Raw genomic sequence first — 16,327 nt, forward strand, 5'->3', positions numbered from 1 at the left:
GGTGAGATGCACACAAACCCTGGCACAGTTATACAATGATCTATCTTTATCACAAGCAATTTTGAATGACATCGATGATCTCATGCCTCTCTCTACATAAGAGGGCAATTTCTATGTTTTCCCAAGGCTTCTACGTTTAAGATAAAGTTGCTCTTTGTATTAAAGATCATTTCCTCCTCCATATGCAAGAGGAAATGTGCTCCTTAACTGTGTATACTGTTACATTTTGGGGAATTATTTTAAAAGTCTTAAATGCCTTGATTGAAAACCTCTACTTGCTCTTTTATTGTCCCCAAGGCTCTGTGGCTTCCAAGCTACAACTTCTGAATAAAAGGACAGTCTTGGAGAGAAGTGAACGTTGTTAACAGAATTTAAAAACCAGGATAGACAGTAGTGGATAAACACTAATGAGATATAAGGATATGAAGGAGCTTCCAGAGCAATAAGAAATACTGAAAAAGTTGACTGGATATATTTCTCTTGCTAAAACAAGAGTACCTCTAATGCCAGAAAACTAGTTTAAGTCTAAGCTATTTGCCAGAAGTAATAGGAAGAGCATTTTCATATGAATTGCCAGACCACTAACTAATTTACTGTGTAAAGACATCACAGGCATTGGGCAAGACTTCAAGGGCTGGTAAATCAGGACAGTTCCATCAAAATCCTTTCAATAACTGGGGTTTACTCTAAGAGAGCATCTGGCCTGCCTAGTCCAAGTCATCAAATGCCAGCTTACTCTTCTAAATTACTTTTCAACTGAGACTGGAAATCTTGTCTTGACAAAGATGCAGAAGACCATCTGTAATCTCTGCTGAGAAAGGTTTTGAGATGTATTTTGGTTTGTTTTCACTTCACCAGATTAAGTGTTAGACAGGCAGATACTCATATAAATTTTTTTTAGAAAGGTCTTTACTAGTGTCATGCTCAAGTTTTCCACAAAACAGTCATTTATTCAATTCATACAGTTGTAAATTTGACTTCTGAAAAAAATATGCTTCACTATATCACAGTACTAGTTGGAAAATAAACTAAAAAATTTGGTAACTTGGCACTAATTACTATGTACCTATTCTCTTAGCGAATTTCATAAAAGTATAGCGTACAATAATTGGAAAAAAGGTGACTATCTACTCACTTATCAGTTTAACCAAATCATTAACTTTATTTTTTTGAGCTAGCAACCAACTGTAAAGATAATATAAAAAGTAGGAATGTAGTATCACTAACATTACTCCAAAATACAAAATCAAGACAATACATAGCTAGAAAGGCACTTCTGGTTTCTATTCAAGTAAGTACTTCCAGTCTTGGCAAATTCCTCAATGAACAGAAATTAAATCTAAACATACAATTATTACTGAGACACACAATTCTAGCAATTCAACATGAAAATTTAAAGTTTTAGAACAAAACCTAACCATTAACTCTCTGTTGGTTCAGAATTTCTGAATCACCAAGCAGATTTTTTTTTTTTTTTGCAAAAAGAAAAACTGTAATACCAGAGTTTCAGGCTGTTTTATCATTTAGCTGTCATTTACAAGGAAAAATTCTTTATTATAGCATTTTAATAAGGATTCCTCCAGTTACAGTTTGTCCAGTTTTATAAAGATTTTCATTTTGATTTTTCTATTTGTTACATTTATACGCTATTCAGCTAAACCATCTACAAATATTGATTCTTTACTTATTGACCTTATGCTAGAATTGTAACTAAGTAAAGTGACTTTCAAATTAAGCACAGAGCAGCAATCAAATTGTCGCCATTAATAATGCTCATAAAAGGAAAGCAAACATATTAGACTAAGAAATAAATTCAAGCTACAAATTCAGTTTGGCACTGGACATTCCCATAACATGATGCTCTTAGGAAATTTCCAAGGAAGTCACTGTTCCATGAACCAGTAATTAAGTGAAAGAAAAGATGGAGTCTCATGATTGCTTTTTTTCATCAGTATCTTACAATCTGCTTTCTGGGATTGTTTAGTTTATTCAGATTGAGAGACAGACTTCCCTTCCTTTCTGTCCCACCCCTCCCCAAGTAAGCATTACACCATGCCCACCCCCATTTTAGTAATAGGTAGAACACACAAAACAATTATTTAGTCAAAAGAAATAGCTGTTACTGGTCAGGTATCTGAGTCTCAGAACACTGAAATCCGTCCCTCTTTCCCCAAGATGGAAAAAGAGATCAAGTATTTCCTACGCTTAAAAAAACTCCATGAAACAAAACAACAAGCAACTCCATTGATTTCCATCAGAAACTAGAAATGAACATTGCCAATTATCTTAGCTTCATGTTTGGACTTATTTTTATCCTCTAGAGAGAGTGGTTCTCTGCTTTTCCATTACCAGCATGTGCAAGACCAGTGTTTAGTGAATGTGAAAACTGAACAGCAAAAACTAACCACCAAGAGAATTTCCTTTAATCCTACCTTGATCCAATTTGTGATCTCCCTGTCCTTCCTCCTAGAAGCTGATAACATTGATGCCTAAAATTACATCTCTTATTCTACTCAGCCTATGAAGCAGCAAACACTGAAATGTTTCCACTTCATAGTGGTGAAGCACCAAAAGCAATGTAAGATTAAAAAGAAAAATCAGTAACCAAAAATATGAATGAAATTAGATGGAAAGTTTTAAGTGGTGGGGGGATAAATAATCAAAAAACATATAACAATTGAACATTACAAAAGAAAAGTTCACAGCATCTCTTGAGTGTATGAAGTAATAGGGAAGATAAGTATAATTTTGGGAGCTTTCGTTGCTCATAGGTATGGAAATTTACCTCTTCAGCATCCATAAATCAAGACTGTCATGCTAAGGGAGATCAAGACACAGTATTTACTGGTAGCTGCACAGCTGGCCCACAGCATTTGTTTCTTCGGTAAAATCCTGCATATCACCCATCCTACAGAAATCCCAGCTTATACAATATGAAAAGCCAGTATAATTACATTTCTATTATAAAAGAGTGTTAAACCAGTTTATAATCAAACCTCCCCCCCCCAAAAGTGTACCCTGATTTCATGCCATTGGCCACATTAAAATATGTTTTCAGAAGTAAAGTTCTTTAGTGAGCATAGAGACTACGCAGGGAATCTGCTTCTTCTCACTGAAGCGTGGATCATCAGACTGTGATTCAAAATTTGTGGCCACCACGTAGTTGACCCGTGTGAGGATCTGCATGATCTCAAGTTGTTTTCCATGCTCATTTAGTACAGAGCATAGAGACTGCACAAACCAGGAGCCTCTTCCAGGATTCCTCCAGGAATAATAACCTTATAGTAAAAAGAAAGAAGAAAGTACATGGGGCTGTTCTTCCTCTTTTTTCTCTTTGTCATGTGCTGAAAAGTGGAATGGCAGAGAGGTGTGAATTTAGGTGAAGGGTTCTAGCTGAAGGAGTAACTATGCACAAATGGAAGGTTTAATTCTCATCACTTGTATAACATATTCATTAAAGCAGAGAATATTGTGTATTCTTAGCTCTCTGATCCTCACAATATTAAAGTATCATGCTATATTTTTGCATTTGGGAAAATGCAAGAAGTAAGATTTCATGCTCTTCCTTTCTAAGAATAAACTGCAGCCCTTCCTCTTCCTGGCTTCAAGTCACATTCAACATACTCACTAAACTGGGCCTTAGAAGGACAGGATTCCCAAAATAGCACTGCATTTCCCTTCTGTAATGCCTCCACCTGCCAAATCTGGGCTGCTCTTTTGCTGTTCCGGCTGTAGCTAGCATAAAAGGGGTGGATACAGGTACAACTCAAGGAATTTATGTGATTTGTCCACCAATGTACAAAGTATCGTCAATGAAGGTCAGTCTGTAATACCAGTGGTAGTAGCGCTGCAACTGTTACGGGTAAGGTACAGACACAACAAGTTCTGCAGAAATAACATGTTTTATTAGAACAACTACTACAGCTGGAAACTGTCAACTGAAAACTGAAGATATAAGTGGCTGCTTTTTCCAGCTATATTAATTATTTCAATCAGAGATTAATTGTCTATCTCCAAACTCTGTCTACTCTATAATTAAGGAGTTACTGACTTCAGATTATGCTTTTTTATCAAGTAATCTTCAACAAGTATTTAAGATAACTTATTTCTTTTTCTAATGATGACAGCTGTCATACTCAGCTCACACTCTCTATGTTAACAATGTACTTATACAAAGTTATGGCTACTGTGACAAACATTTCCATACGGTTAGCTCCATAGCACTACAGTGGGAATATTTTCCCTAGATTCTAAGTTCTAGTTAAAAAAAAGAAGGGTGCTAACCATGGTACATTCAAATTCTGAACAGCAGTGAAAGCCAATATGGCACTTCTATTTGTACTTCCCAAAATAAAAATGGTAAGAGCACTCAAGATAAGAGAAAACAATTTTTTTTAAAAGTTTGAAAACGTTCTTCATAAAGCATTTTTCTACCTCTTGTTTATTTACTTATACATACCTAAGAGCTGAAATTTAAGTAAGTGCAAAAACCCATGTCTAATTTACACATACAAATACTGCAAGGAAAAATGGTTGTAAGTTGTTAGGCTTCCTCCCCACCGACCCTCTTTTTTTTTTTACCTGGCACTGTGGAATATGCAAATAGAAAATCTGCTTCTACTGGGATTTTGTATCTAGGATTGGCATCTGTTTCCAGAGTGTCATTTGCTGGTCCAGAGTCTGTCTGTATCCCTTCATCAAATTCAGAGCCTCGGCATGCCTGAAACAGTAGAGAAGACAAAGAGAACTTGTCTAATGAGGAGAAATGAGGTGCTTCACAAAGTAGTTGTTAACATTTTTTAACTGACAGTTTTAAGCAGTACTTTGTATGAATTAGAAACAAAAAGTAATGCTTAAAGTAATTTAAGTTACTTAGTGATACCGTTCATGGAGAACCACGCCTGACCATGGCTAGCTTACCTATTTTCCAATACGGTTTCTTGTGTATAGTAAAGGGAGGTAATGGTCTTGCAGGCTTTGGAACTCAGTAGATTTTCCAGGTGCGAAATCAGCATTAGTTTAAGTGTGCTAGACAACTTACTCTAAACTATGACCAATTTTACTATTCTAGAGCTGTCCTTCCTCAGCACTCAATTATTACATAATGTCTTAGGTAATGTAACTTCTGGACATTTTCTTTATAGTGGACTACACATTGTCTTTAGTTCCTGACACTCATTGCCATAGCACTATACTTCAAGTATACTGCATTTCTAACACTATGGAAAGGAAGAGATTTATGATGTGTAGCATTTTATATTTCTCTCTTTTATTCCTATTTTCCTCTTAGTCATGTAGTTTAGTTATAATATACACTGGTACCACAGACTAAGCCACTAAGTTTCAGCCCTTGATCAGTAGTTTTGACTGACAGCTGTTATAGCAGTCTCCTGGGCAGTCTGCTGAGTTAGTTGCCTTTACTAACATAATTTATAAAGCAACACCGAACCCATTACAAGCTTATAACCAAAGGAACATAACTTAATAGTATGAAGAGTCTAAAACAGACTTTGAGATTGAGGATTAATAGACGGGACAACCTAGGGAAAACCACATGCCTGCTGCAACTCCCATATGTACATAATACTATGACGAAAAAGGGAATTCAGACCCATGGTGTGTCAGCTAATACTGCTTGGAAAAGTTGTCTTTAAAAAGCTTAAGTAATATATAATTAATTATATGCTAATGTAATAATATGATATCAATTTTCAGGCTACTGAGGGAGAGAAAAAATATTTTAGTAGAATGCAGTAATTTGTACAGACAGCCTCTGTTCAAATTGATCTGGACAATATTCTTTCTACTGATACTCACATACTGTCCTCACCTTTTTTGCACACAGGAGATTCTCTCTCTTCTCTGAAGTTGATATATTACCAATAACAAAGAGAAACCATGTACAGAAAACTGGATGGAGAAAATTACAATGACAGTACGTTCTTTACATCTATGACTCTTGTATATAACCCACCTTTTAAAAATAAACAATTCACCTATAGTCAACTTCTCCCAACATATTTTCTTCACCAAACATCTAGTAAAATGCAATAAATTAACTTACAGGGCCCTTTCAGAACAGACAAACAACATAACATGTTTTCTCCACTGCGGTAGCAATATAATATATTTACCTTAGGGCTATTACCTGAATGAAAAATAATTTGGGTTTGCCTATGAGGCTTTTACATTTGTCTCCTCTGAAGAGTGCAGTCAGATTCTTGATTGCCATGGGTCCGTCTGTGCCGTAGATGAGGCCTTCTTCCCCATGGCTTAGAAGGATACAGGCAAAACAAGCAGCATCACTGTGATCCTCCTCAGCAGCTACAAATCAAACACTTCTTAGCCCAATTTTAAATGAAAATTACAACTAGCAAACAGATCGTCCAAAGACCAAATTTACTCTGGGTCTCTACTTCAACGGAAGGCATGAAAAAAGAATAGATGAAGATGACACAACCCACTTTTCACTGATGTGAATACCGCTGCATACATGAACCGTACTCTTCACTTGACTCAGTCTAGCCCACTGGAGTAGGCAAGACGCACCACAAAACTACACAAATATGAATTGATGTTGAAGGAAGAGGTGAGGAATTAAGTCTAATCCAGTCAGAAAGGGAATCCTTCTACAGAGAAAATTGCACTTAGTGGGGTCTAAGCAACCTGCTCTAATTTGACCTGCTTTGAGCAGGGAGGTGGACTAGATGACCTCTAGATGTCCTGTGCAACCTAAATTATTTTATGATTCTAAATTATTACCTTGCTTCAGTAATTGTTCCATATCATCACGGCTTTGGTCATTGTATGTGCAAACCTCAAAACCTAAGTTTCTAAAACTCTTAGATAGATCTCCAGCGTCTTTATCAGTGCCATTGCGTGTGCCCATCCCTGCCAGAAAACAAGTAATACAGTTGATTGCACATAAAACAATTCAAAACAATTCACAAGTTCATAGGTAACTTTTTAAGTTTACAGTTTATTGACAATGTCATGGTGACATGATTTTAAAACAATCCTTTAAATACTTTCTCAAATAACCTGTTTGCATTCAGAACAAATTGTTAGATTTGGTTTAAGGCAAATAAGGCAAGGTTTAATGATAATACGCATCCTGTCCTGAAAAGTGCTCCTATACCCCCAGCGTCTTGCACCATGGGGCCTCTACGGACCTATCTCTTTTTGGCTATGTAATGTAACATATGCATACGGCATTCCGAGAATAAAGAGTTTAAACAGTGTTGAGCACTGTTACAAAAAATTTCAAAGACTCATAATATTACCTTTAAAATCTCTACCAAAACCATGAAATTGAAGCAAAAAATCTGCAGTTACAGCTCCACATAACACTGAACTTAGTCTCATTTTCTCAAGTATCTTTTTATAGATAAGAAATCCCAACTGTGATGCTCACATAAAATAAACTTATGTAAATTCTTTGGAGTAAACATTGCATTTAGTGTGTTTGCACAGTGTGTAGGAAAAAGGCATTGTGACCTGGCAAAGATCTATGGAGTTGACTATAACACAAATATTATCTGTCTGCTTCAAAACCATCCACAGTTGGAAAGTTAAATTCAGCTATCTCAGGAGTGTGAATAGAGCACAGCAGCGTCTTTTATCTGTACCTCAGGGATACAGAAGTTATAACATGGGCTGCTGATGACAAAGTTCAAATTTTAACAACACAACCTTAAACTTAGGGCAAAGGTTTAGTCTGAAGTTGATAGACTTTGGTGATATGCTCTTTTAAACACCCATAAGGATGTGCCTACTGCAAAGGAGATGCCATGAGCTGCTCTAATATAAGCGTTAAAGAAAAGGAATAATTTGTAGGAATAGCTATTTTCCAAATAAGAAGAATATATTCATTAAAATTCCATGTCTTAGAAATAACAGGCTTGTTGATTAATGAAAGTGTAAAACCTCTAAAATCTGTAACGAGTATCATCAAAGGAAAAAAGTTACCTGTTCTCTCCTCAAAATTTTTGTTGTTTATAATAATACATTTGCCAACTTTCTTGTAGTCCATATTATACTGGAACGTGGGTGTAACAATTCGGTACTGATTACTGAGAGTGGACTTTGGCTGCTCTTCTTCTCCATTCTTCTTTCTTCTATTTGAACCAAATGAAAATACTATTAGTGGCTGGTCACACGCACTGTGGCTGTTTATATTAATTCACACTATTGGGGTTGCCCTGTCTAATTCTTTTTTTATGTTTGCGTTCCTTTATATTTCAGATAAAGATGTAAAGATAGTAACTCCTCAGTTAAATCTTGTGATTTCATGGAGCAATTACTGTATGCTATTGGATTCTAACAATGGTAAAATCCCCCTAGAGTGAATAGCAGCCAATAGCAATATATGCAGACCTCGACCCAAATCTCATGGATGAAATGAATGGCCTAAGATTTAGGTCAGGCTGGCAGTAACCTTTTGCAAATTATGGTCCTGGACTTAAGTGCTATTTTACTTGTATTATATAAACAGTTTATGGAAGAACAGATAGGACTTTCTTAGTAGCGATTCCAAGCACAGCAAGAAGATAGGCAATTTACCCAATGACAAGATAGGATTTGTTTATTCAATCATCAGCACCCTTAAATTCTTTGAAGATAAAGAGCAGAAAGCAGTCCCTACTCATAAAGCTTACATATGTGAATAGGTCATGTGTTAACTTCATCTGCCAATAAACAGTCAGAACTTATGCAAAAGCTAAATACATTTTGGTGTAATCATCTGCATCTTTAACACAATTAAAAGAAAAAAAAACAGTCAAATACCCTCCGCTAATATGACTGCGCCCTGGCCTTTCTGCAATATGAGAAGGTCTTAAATTGGATTAAAAAGAGATGCAGAAGGACAGCATGCACCTTACTCACCAATGTATCCTAAATGAAGAACTAAGCAACCAAACCAAATATAGTCAATACGATTCATCATTTGACACATCTGCAATACGAGCATGAGGAACTTGGTGATACTTTAATGCTTGCTTTTAGGGCGGACTTTTTGGTCCAAGCAGATGGCTTCTGATGTTGGTAAGATCTCCTCAAACAAAATTGAAGTCAGTGAGATACTACAACAAATCCGATTGAATCCCAGAAATATAAACAAGTTTTGGAAAAGGCCTGATTAAAAACAACGCTCAGAAAGGGCAGAAGAAAGTGTCAGCCTGACATCCTGCTTCCAATAGTATTTATTGCTGATGTCTTAAAGGAAAACATAACCCCTTCTCTCAGCACAAATAACTATTCTATAGTTTGCTTTTAACAAAATTTGATTTTTCTCATAATCTCAATTATTTAAGTACTTTCACTATTCTCACTGACATCTAAGCCTTTCTAGAGAATTACTGAACTGTTTGCTTCAATTATAGCCTGTAGACATCAGACTGCTGCCAATTGATTTAAATGCTGTTTAGGAAAAGTATTTTCTTACCTTCCCAATTTAACAATTGCTATCTTTAGCTCTAGGTGTCCTCTTTTTCTATTACTAAGAGAAAAGACAAATTGGAAACCATAACAAACCTTCTCTAGATTATTCCTCATATTTATATGTGACTGCATATATATATATATCTATATATGCATATAGATATATATATATATACACACATACAGCCTTCATCTCCTCCCTTAGACTTCAAAGCAAGGTTTTGAATGGTCTCTACTTGAGGATTTTACTTGATACTTGGGAAGTACAGTTTCCACTAGCAAATTGGAAGTTTTGCTATTCTCTTCACATACTGCTTCTTGAGGGCTCTGGGAGCAATAATTAAATATGCTTTGCCTCAAGAAAAGACTTTAACCATTTTAAAGAATTATCCAGAGCTGTGCGATGTTAGTATTACATTTGACTTTCAAAGATATCTTGGATTCTTACTTTAACCTAAAATTCCCTCTGGTCCTTTATCACTACACAGATTTCTGACAAAAAAAGAGAGAAAAAGAAATTTCAAAACAACAAATAATGACTCAGGTCAATGAAGAGGCCAGTTTTCTCAATCCACCCTGGATTCAAGTTTCTACGGGCTTTTGTTGGCCTCACTGACTTCCTGAATAAGCTCTATGACTAACAGTGGCTGCTACACACCATAGGATATTTTTAAGGGGTTTGTACATAAATTTCTGTTAATGTCCAACCCCTGAACAGTTCTAGACACTCAGGACAGATCTACATCAGTGGTACAATATCACGGTTACGCTGTCTGCTTTTCTAAAATGCTGCAGGTAGGCTAATGCTAGTTCAGAAGGCATGCAGCCATCTTACCACACAAAAAACCTGACTGAAAATACGAGCTAGGTTAAGTGGCATAGTAACGTAGCCACATAGCTTCTCCTCTGAAACCACTTCACTTCTGAACTCAACAGCGTGTACTCATCCATGTAGAAATACTCAAATGTTTAAGGGATGAAGCAACTGCTCATATTTCCCAAAGCAGGCCAGGATCTACACGTTGTACAACGTCAAATGTCACAGTCAGCCTCCTCAGTATGGTTACAGCACTGGGGAATCTGTCCTTTTCATTTCCCCCTTCATTTGCAGAGGACAATGCAGTTTTGTTCTAATGATTCCTTCCAAGCGGAACAGGCTAAGCAGGTATTAAGCAGCCACATTTATTGCAGGTTTACGCCTACGATTTATTTACTGGCAGACAACAAGAGTTCCAGAAAACTTCTGGTACCTTTCCAAACTGAATGACTAAGGAAGTAAAGTTGTGGTGGACACGTATTTTGGGTCTGCAGTCCAGACAGAGATTGGTTTTTGAAAGTTATGTTCTCTGCGCCAAAATAGCACGATATGGGAGCTGCCGAGCTGCCCAGCTGGACTAAACCGACAGTTTAAGGTTCTATTCTACGACTTAAACCAGCTAACATCAGTCCTTGTAATAATGAGTAATAATGTAATCATTACATATTAATCAGTCCTTAAAGCAAATTTCTTGTCAGTGAGAAACTGGTCTGTGACAGAAAGCATGAAGCTTTATAGATAAATTTTTATTTTCTAACCATTAAACTGGGCACATGCTAATATAAATATTTGCGACTGTGGTTCTTACTAAGCCTTCTAATAAAAAAATAATTTTGTGAGAGGGTTTCCAAAGGTTTATTATGTATTGTTATAAAATGTTTTATACTATTTGCCCTCAGTTTTATTTCTTTCTGACTGTCTGATATCCAGTGCCTTCAATTTCCCTCTTTTTGGATTAAAGCTTGTCCAGACTGAAAACAAATTTGTATTTTATGACTGCTCTCTGCTTCTTTAGCTTTTAATGATAACTGTGCCGTAATTTCTCACTACACTAGTGGTCACTCTGATCTTTTCCTTAGACAGAAATATTCTGCCTATCAGTACTCTCACACATTTCATGTTCTCTCCTTTTGGTCAAGAGTTCAGCAAAATTGAAACTCCACTCTGGCACCCTCATATAGCTTGGTCATTTTCATCCTTACTGTGTCTCTGAATCTAGGCATTAGGCTTGACAACAGTATGTCTGGGAATGTGGCTTCAGAAAGGCTACACGTCATCAGTGTCAACCCTGGGAAAATCATTATTATCAACTTCTCACATTTCAAATATAAAATTAAACTTTCCCATACTATTTATTATTCTGTTACTGAACTTTTCAATACCAAAGGCCAAATTTCTCATCACCATGAATGGCTAAAATTCTATCAAAGTCAATGGAGATACATTCACTTGCACCGACAGTAACTCTGATAATGACTGTTCAGGGGACCGCTAGCTAACATCATAAACTTCCTTTTCTGTTCCACTGTGAGTAAATTACAACATCAGTGTGTAAGGATATTAGGATTTAAGGGTTTAAAAGGCTAAAAGCACCACTGTTAACCTTTAAATATATTTAAAGATTACTTCCAGTAAGTAAATAAAAATCTTGACAATTTTACTGAAAGCAGAGTCTCTTAGGAGCAGTAATTTCTTCTCCTTTGGCTTCCTTTCTCATTGGCATCTCACTGCACTTTCCTTTTCTACTGTGTATCGGTATTCCATGTTAATGGAATAAGAAGCAGTGTGCAGTACATTGGCTTCCTTTGATGTTCTAGTCTCTTATCACATCTTTCACCTGCTTCACCCATTCGTGGGCTCACATCCGCAAGCCCTCCAGGGCTTGAAGTAATTCAGTGAGAACTCTCTGCTTAAGTTCAAGTGTATCATGGTATATTGCCATGGGAGATCTTCAGTTTGCATACGTTTATCACCTTGAACTCCGTATATTCTAAACAATGCCTAACGTTTACAGGGAAACATTACAGAGAAAGACAGAACACTGTGAGAACTCAGCCGTGCAGTCTAGCAGCGCTGAGCTTTGGGCAAGGTGTAAAGGTCAGGGCCTGCAACAAACCTTTGCTCTAGAAAAGCTGGTCTGCTGTAAGGATAGGGCCTCTCCTTCAACAGTGCCAGCGTAATGCAGGGGAAATTCTCAAGTGAGGAGTAGCTAAGAGGGAACATGAAGAAGAAGCAAATGCAATGTCTAGGATAGAAACTGTTACAGCAATCCATTTACTAAATCTGAACATTAACAGTGATTAAAAAGAGACTGATAGTAACCCACAGACTATAGAGCTCTTCTGAAAGTATAAGCTTCTTTGCCTTACAAGCAAGGAGTTCAGTGGCAACTAGCACAGCACATAGAGGAAACAACAGCTCTCCCTGGAAAAGAACAGTCACTTAAATAGCCACGTATACAGGAGGTTAAGAATAAAGACAAATTTCAGGATCATCACTTTCTATGCATAGGATGGTTATTTTCTTTTTTTTTTTCTTCCCCTAAGAGGAAGTTAATGTGTTTAATCAAAAAGAATTCTAAAAGTGATATTACACAGGCATACCTGGGCTTTGGAAATAGGTATATTCTCTCACACTCCAGGAAAGTTAGGGAATTTTGTGGCTATACTGAAAGATGTAAGTAGTTAAAAAAAAAATCTACAATTAAAATACTATTCAATTTAAGGAAGTGATCAATTAGAAGAGGGTAGAAAAGGTTAAACTGATTACATTCATTTCTAGATAAAGTATACACATAAAAAAGAGAGAACTCTCTTGACTGACTTACTCTTACTATATGAAGTTCAGTAACTTCAAAAAGTTTAACTGGATAAGGAATATTTCAGAATGTTTGATTGCTTTTATTCTGGCATGTTTCTTTAATATAATGTGTAACGATACATCATTTTTAATGACTGATAACAGGGTTCTGTTAAAAAAAAAATTGTTTTGTCTTAAAAACCATGCTGTTCTTACAGAATACAAATGGTCTCAGTATCCTTTCATGAGTCCTCATGCCTTTTGACATTGGAGAATAGTTTTATTTTGGTTCCAGCCAGGACTTCAGCCTTTCTGTTCAGTCCAGGCAAGAAGGTTGCAACAGTGATAAAGTGACAGTCGATGGGACAACTTTACTCAGCCACGCCATCAAAATCCATCAGAACTTTCATACACTTAATGATGTGGAATGAAACTGGTATCTTAAAACTGCAATGTTCTTTACCCTATTACTAGTCACTGAGATGTCCCTCTAATGACTTTTATGTTTTAAGACCTTTTAAAAATTTAAATAAATTCCCCATTGTTATGATACTGTGGAGTAAGCACACAGGAAAATACATTAGTTTTAAGATCTCTGAAGAAATTTGTGTCGTCTATATTGCTGATTTTATTTATACACAGCTAGTATTGTTCTATGCTTCTCTTTTTGTCCAAAATAAAATACAATCCCTTGCATTACTACATGTACAATATAGATGATATTTGTGACTATCGCTCATCACAAGTTCTACATTTACTCTCCTGCGGAAAAATCCTGGAGTAGAATTTTTTAGTAAGTAATTAAAGGATAGAGAGGAAATAGTGAAAATGCAAATATGATTGTGCTTGATTTCACAAAGCATCATCAGGTTATGTATAACAAAATTGAACTTGCTTGAGACCAATTCAGAGTTGGAAGTGAACAACAAAGGAAGTGAACAACAGGAAACAATTCATAAATTAGACAAATCACGGTTCAAATTTTGGTTCTACATTTCCACTTTAGTCTCTGTAATTAACAGTCTATTCATATGTCTGTCATTTTCTGATGATCTTGCCTCACTAGGTCTTGCTCTTACATAACCTCCTTTTCAAACTGCCAGCTTTAATGCTTTTATCCAGTCTAATTTCACCATATTTAGCACACCTGTAATTACTGTACACTCTCCTCTCTTTGAATTTCTTGTTCTTGAAACCTATTGGCAAGAACAAGCACAAGACACTTGTTAAACCTGACTAGAGCTTTTTTAGATCTTAAGTTCTTTAAGGAAGACTCTTTGTTCTTTGTCAGATCCACTTTGGTAAAGTGACACGCAGATTTAGAGCAGGATGCAGATAACAGATTATCTTGTTGCCTTTTCCTGTTAATGTTGCATCAGGTTGGCAGAGCAGTAAAATTCCTGGACAAGGAGAATATGTCCCTACTTGAATTGGCTCTTTTATAAAATGGATAAACCTTTACTTTTAATAATCAGAAAGCAGAAATTATACGGGATAAGGACTAAGCACCAACCATAAAGGCTATTACTAATATAGTATATTTTATATAAAAATATATATAAACACATACATTTTATATACATATAGGCTTGTATATGTCTATAAATATAGGTATATGTGTGTGTATATATACACATATATGACTAATATCAAATACTAATATGGTATTACACTGCATTTGATGATGTGATGCTGGGTCAAATGCAAAAGAAGGCTTTTTGTATAATGGAATACAGAGTGAAACCTACTGTAAAAACTAACATGCACCACTGCAGAAGATGGTCGCTTTTGGGAGTTCTGAGTTCTGTTTCCATCTTTGTCTCTGAATCAATTTATGACCTTGTCAATTCAATCATGTCTCTAGTTCTCAGTTTTCCTCCAAGTATAATGGGAATGATTGTTTAAAAACTCTCATATGCTTTGAACTCTCATAGGTATACAATATGGTGTTCATTGATACTATGCAGAAATTTTCTTATCTAACAGCTACTTAGGGAGTTTAACTGTTCAGTTCCAGCGTTGTGATGGGACTCTGAACTGGCCATGGTTTTAAGCAGGGTTTGCCTAGACCTTCTCCTATAGCAAGCTCCTAAAGAATACCAGAAGGCTCTCCACCTCAGAAAGACAAAATGAAAACTAAAATAATTAATTTTCTAGATAGAGAAAGTTCAAAGTAAATTAGCTAGACAAGGCAGAAATCCACAGGTTTGTACAGAACTCTCCCTTTCACCACTGTATCCCTCTAGGGCAGGTCCTTGTTCCCAGTCATCTCATATGGTGACCTTCTGAGTTGCAGCCAACTCTGCTCGGCCCCCTCTGATCTCAAGGAAATTCCTTCCATCCCTCCCAAGGAACCTGCCAACCAAACACTACAGGCTCTCAAGCCCTTTCTCTTGAAACACACTACCAGGGCAGATGTGATTTTGATCTCTTTTCAGACAGTTAACACCTTACCAACTACTCCCTTGAAAGAACTTAAATCTAACTGTAAATCAAGTAAGAAAATAAATTCAGTTCCTCACAATCCCTTTTTAACAAAGGTTACCTGAGTTTCTAAATCATGTGCCAGTAGATAAACTGAAAAGCACCTTAACAGTTAATTGCCTCGTGATGAGCCTTCAATAATACAGAAAAAGTTCAAGTACATCTCGCATACTTTCAATTTCCCTACAGAAATCTATCAGCTGACAATTTTGAGATGACTGGTGACTTTGGTAGATTAGCACTACAAAATAACCAGTCCTTAGAGAAGGCTATTTCTAAATATGCTCCAGAGAAATAAAAAAGGAAAATAAAATAAATTTCTAATATTAAAATCAGAATCTTCCCAATAAAATAGAAATTCTTCATTTAGAAGAAAAAAAGAAAATGAGTCCTACACAACTGAACATAAAAATTTCCCCCAAAGCACCTAGACATTATTGCAAAGCACCTAGACATTATTTCACCTATATTGCTTACTACGGCTTATTTCGGTCTTACACAAAAGGCATGAAAGCTGTCAGCAGTGATTTAGAAAGCAGTAACACAACATGAACAATTCAACACAAAACAATAACATAAAAGCATAAAACCAACCAGGCAGTCCTAGATTTCCGATTCCTTTAGTAGTCCTGTTTTCCCTGTTACTGAAATTTTAAATTAGGGTGAAAATGCCAAACTGGTAATACTGGAGTCTAAGGTTTATATTTGTCAGTGACACATATATGCCCAAAGCCTGGGCATTGTCTGCTTCTTCATATACCACTCTGCCAAAGGCTCTAAAAGTTG

General features: G+C 36.2%; 1 protein-coding gene across 4 annotated transcripts in view; it reads right to left on the reverse strand.

Moving 5' to 3' along the window:
* Positions 1–900: 900 nt before the first annotated feature.
* Positions 901–16,327, reverse strand: part of CASP7 (caspase 7) — a 30,091-nt gene continuing 14,664 nt past the window's right edge. For 2 of the 4 annotated variants that reach the window (XM_068951682.1, XM_068951683.1), the window contains exons 3-7: positions 7,969–8,117; positions 6,763–6,891; positions 6,149–6,324; positions 4,582–4,720; positions 1,140–3,278 (exon numbers count right to left, since the gene is read on the reverse strand). In XM_068951682.1, coding sequence (XP_068807783.1) covers positions 3,055–3,278; positions 4,582–4,720; positions 6,149–6,324; positions 6,763–6,891; positions 7,969–8,117 — 817 coding nt within the window. In that variant the 3' untranslated portion in view covers positions 1,140–3,054. Of the gene's footprint in view, positions 3,345–4,581; positions 4,721–6,148; positions 6,325–6,762; positions 6,892–7,968; positions 8,118–16,327 lie in introns of all 4 variants that reach the window. The other 2 variants (XM_068951684.1, XM_068951681.1) reach the window with 2 other exon arrangements.

This window comes from Struthio camelus, chromosome 7 (assembly GCF_040807025.1).
Source record: "Struthio camelus isolate bStrCam1 chromosome 7, bStrCam1.hap1, whole genome shotgun sequence".
In the NCBI taxonomy this organism is placed as follows: domain Eukaryota; kingdom Metazoa; phylum Chordata; class Aves; order Struthioniformes; family Struthionidae; genus Struthio; species Struthio camelus.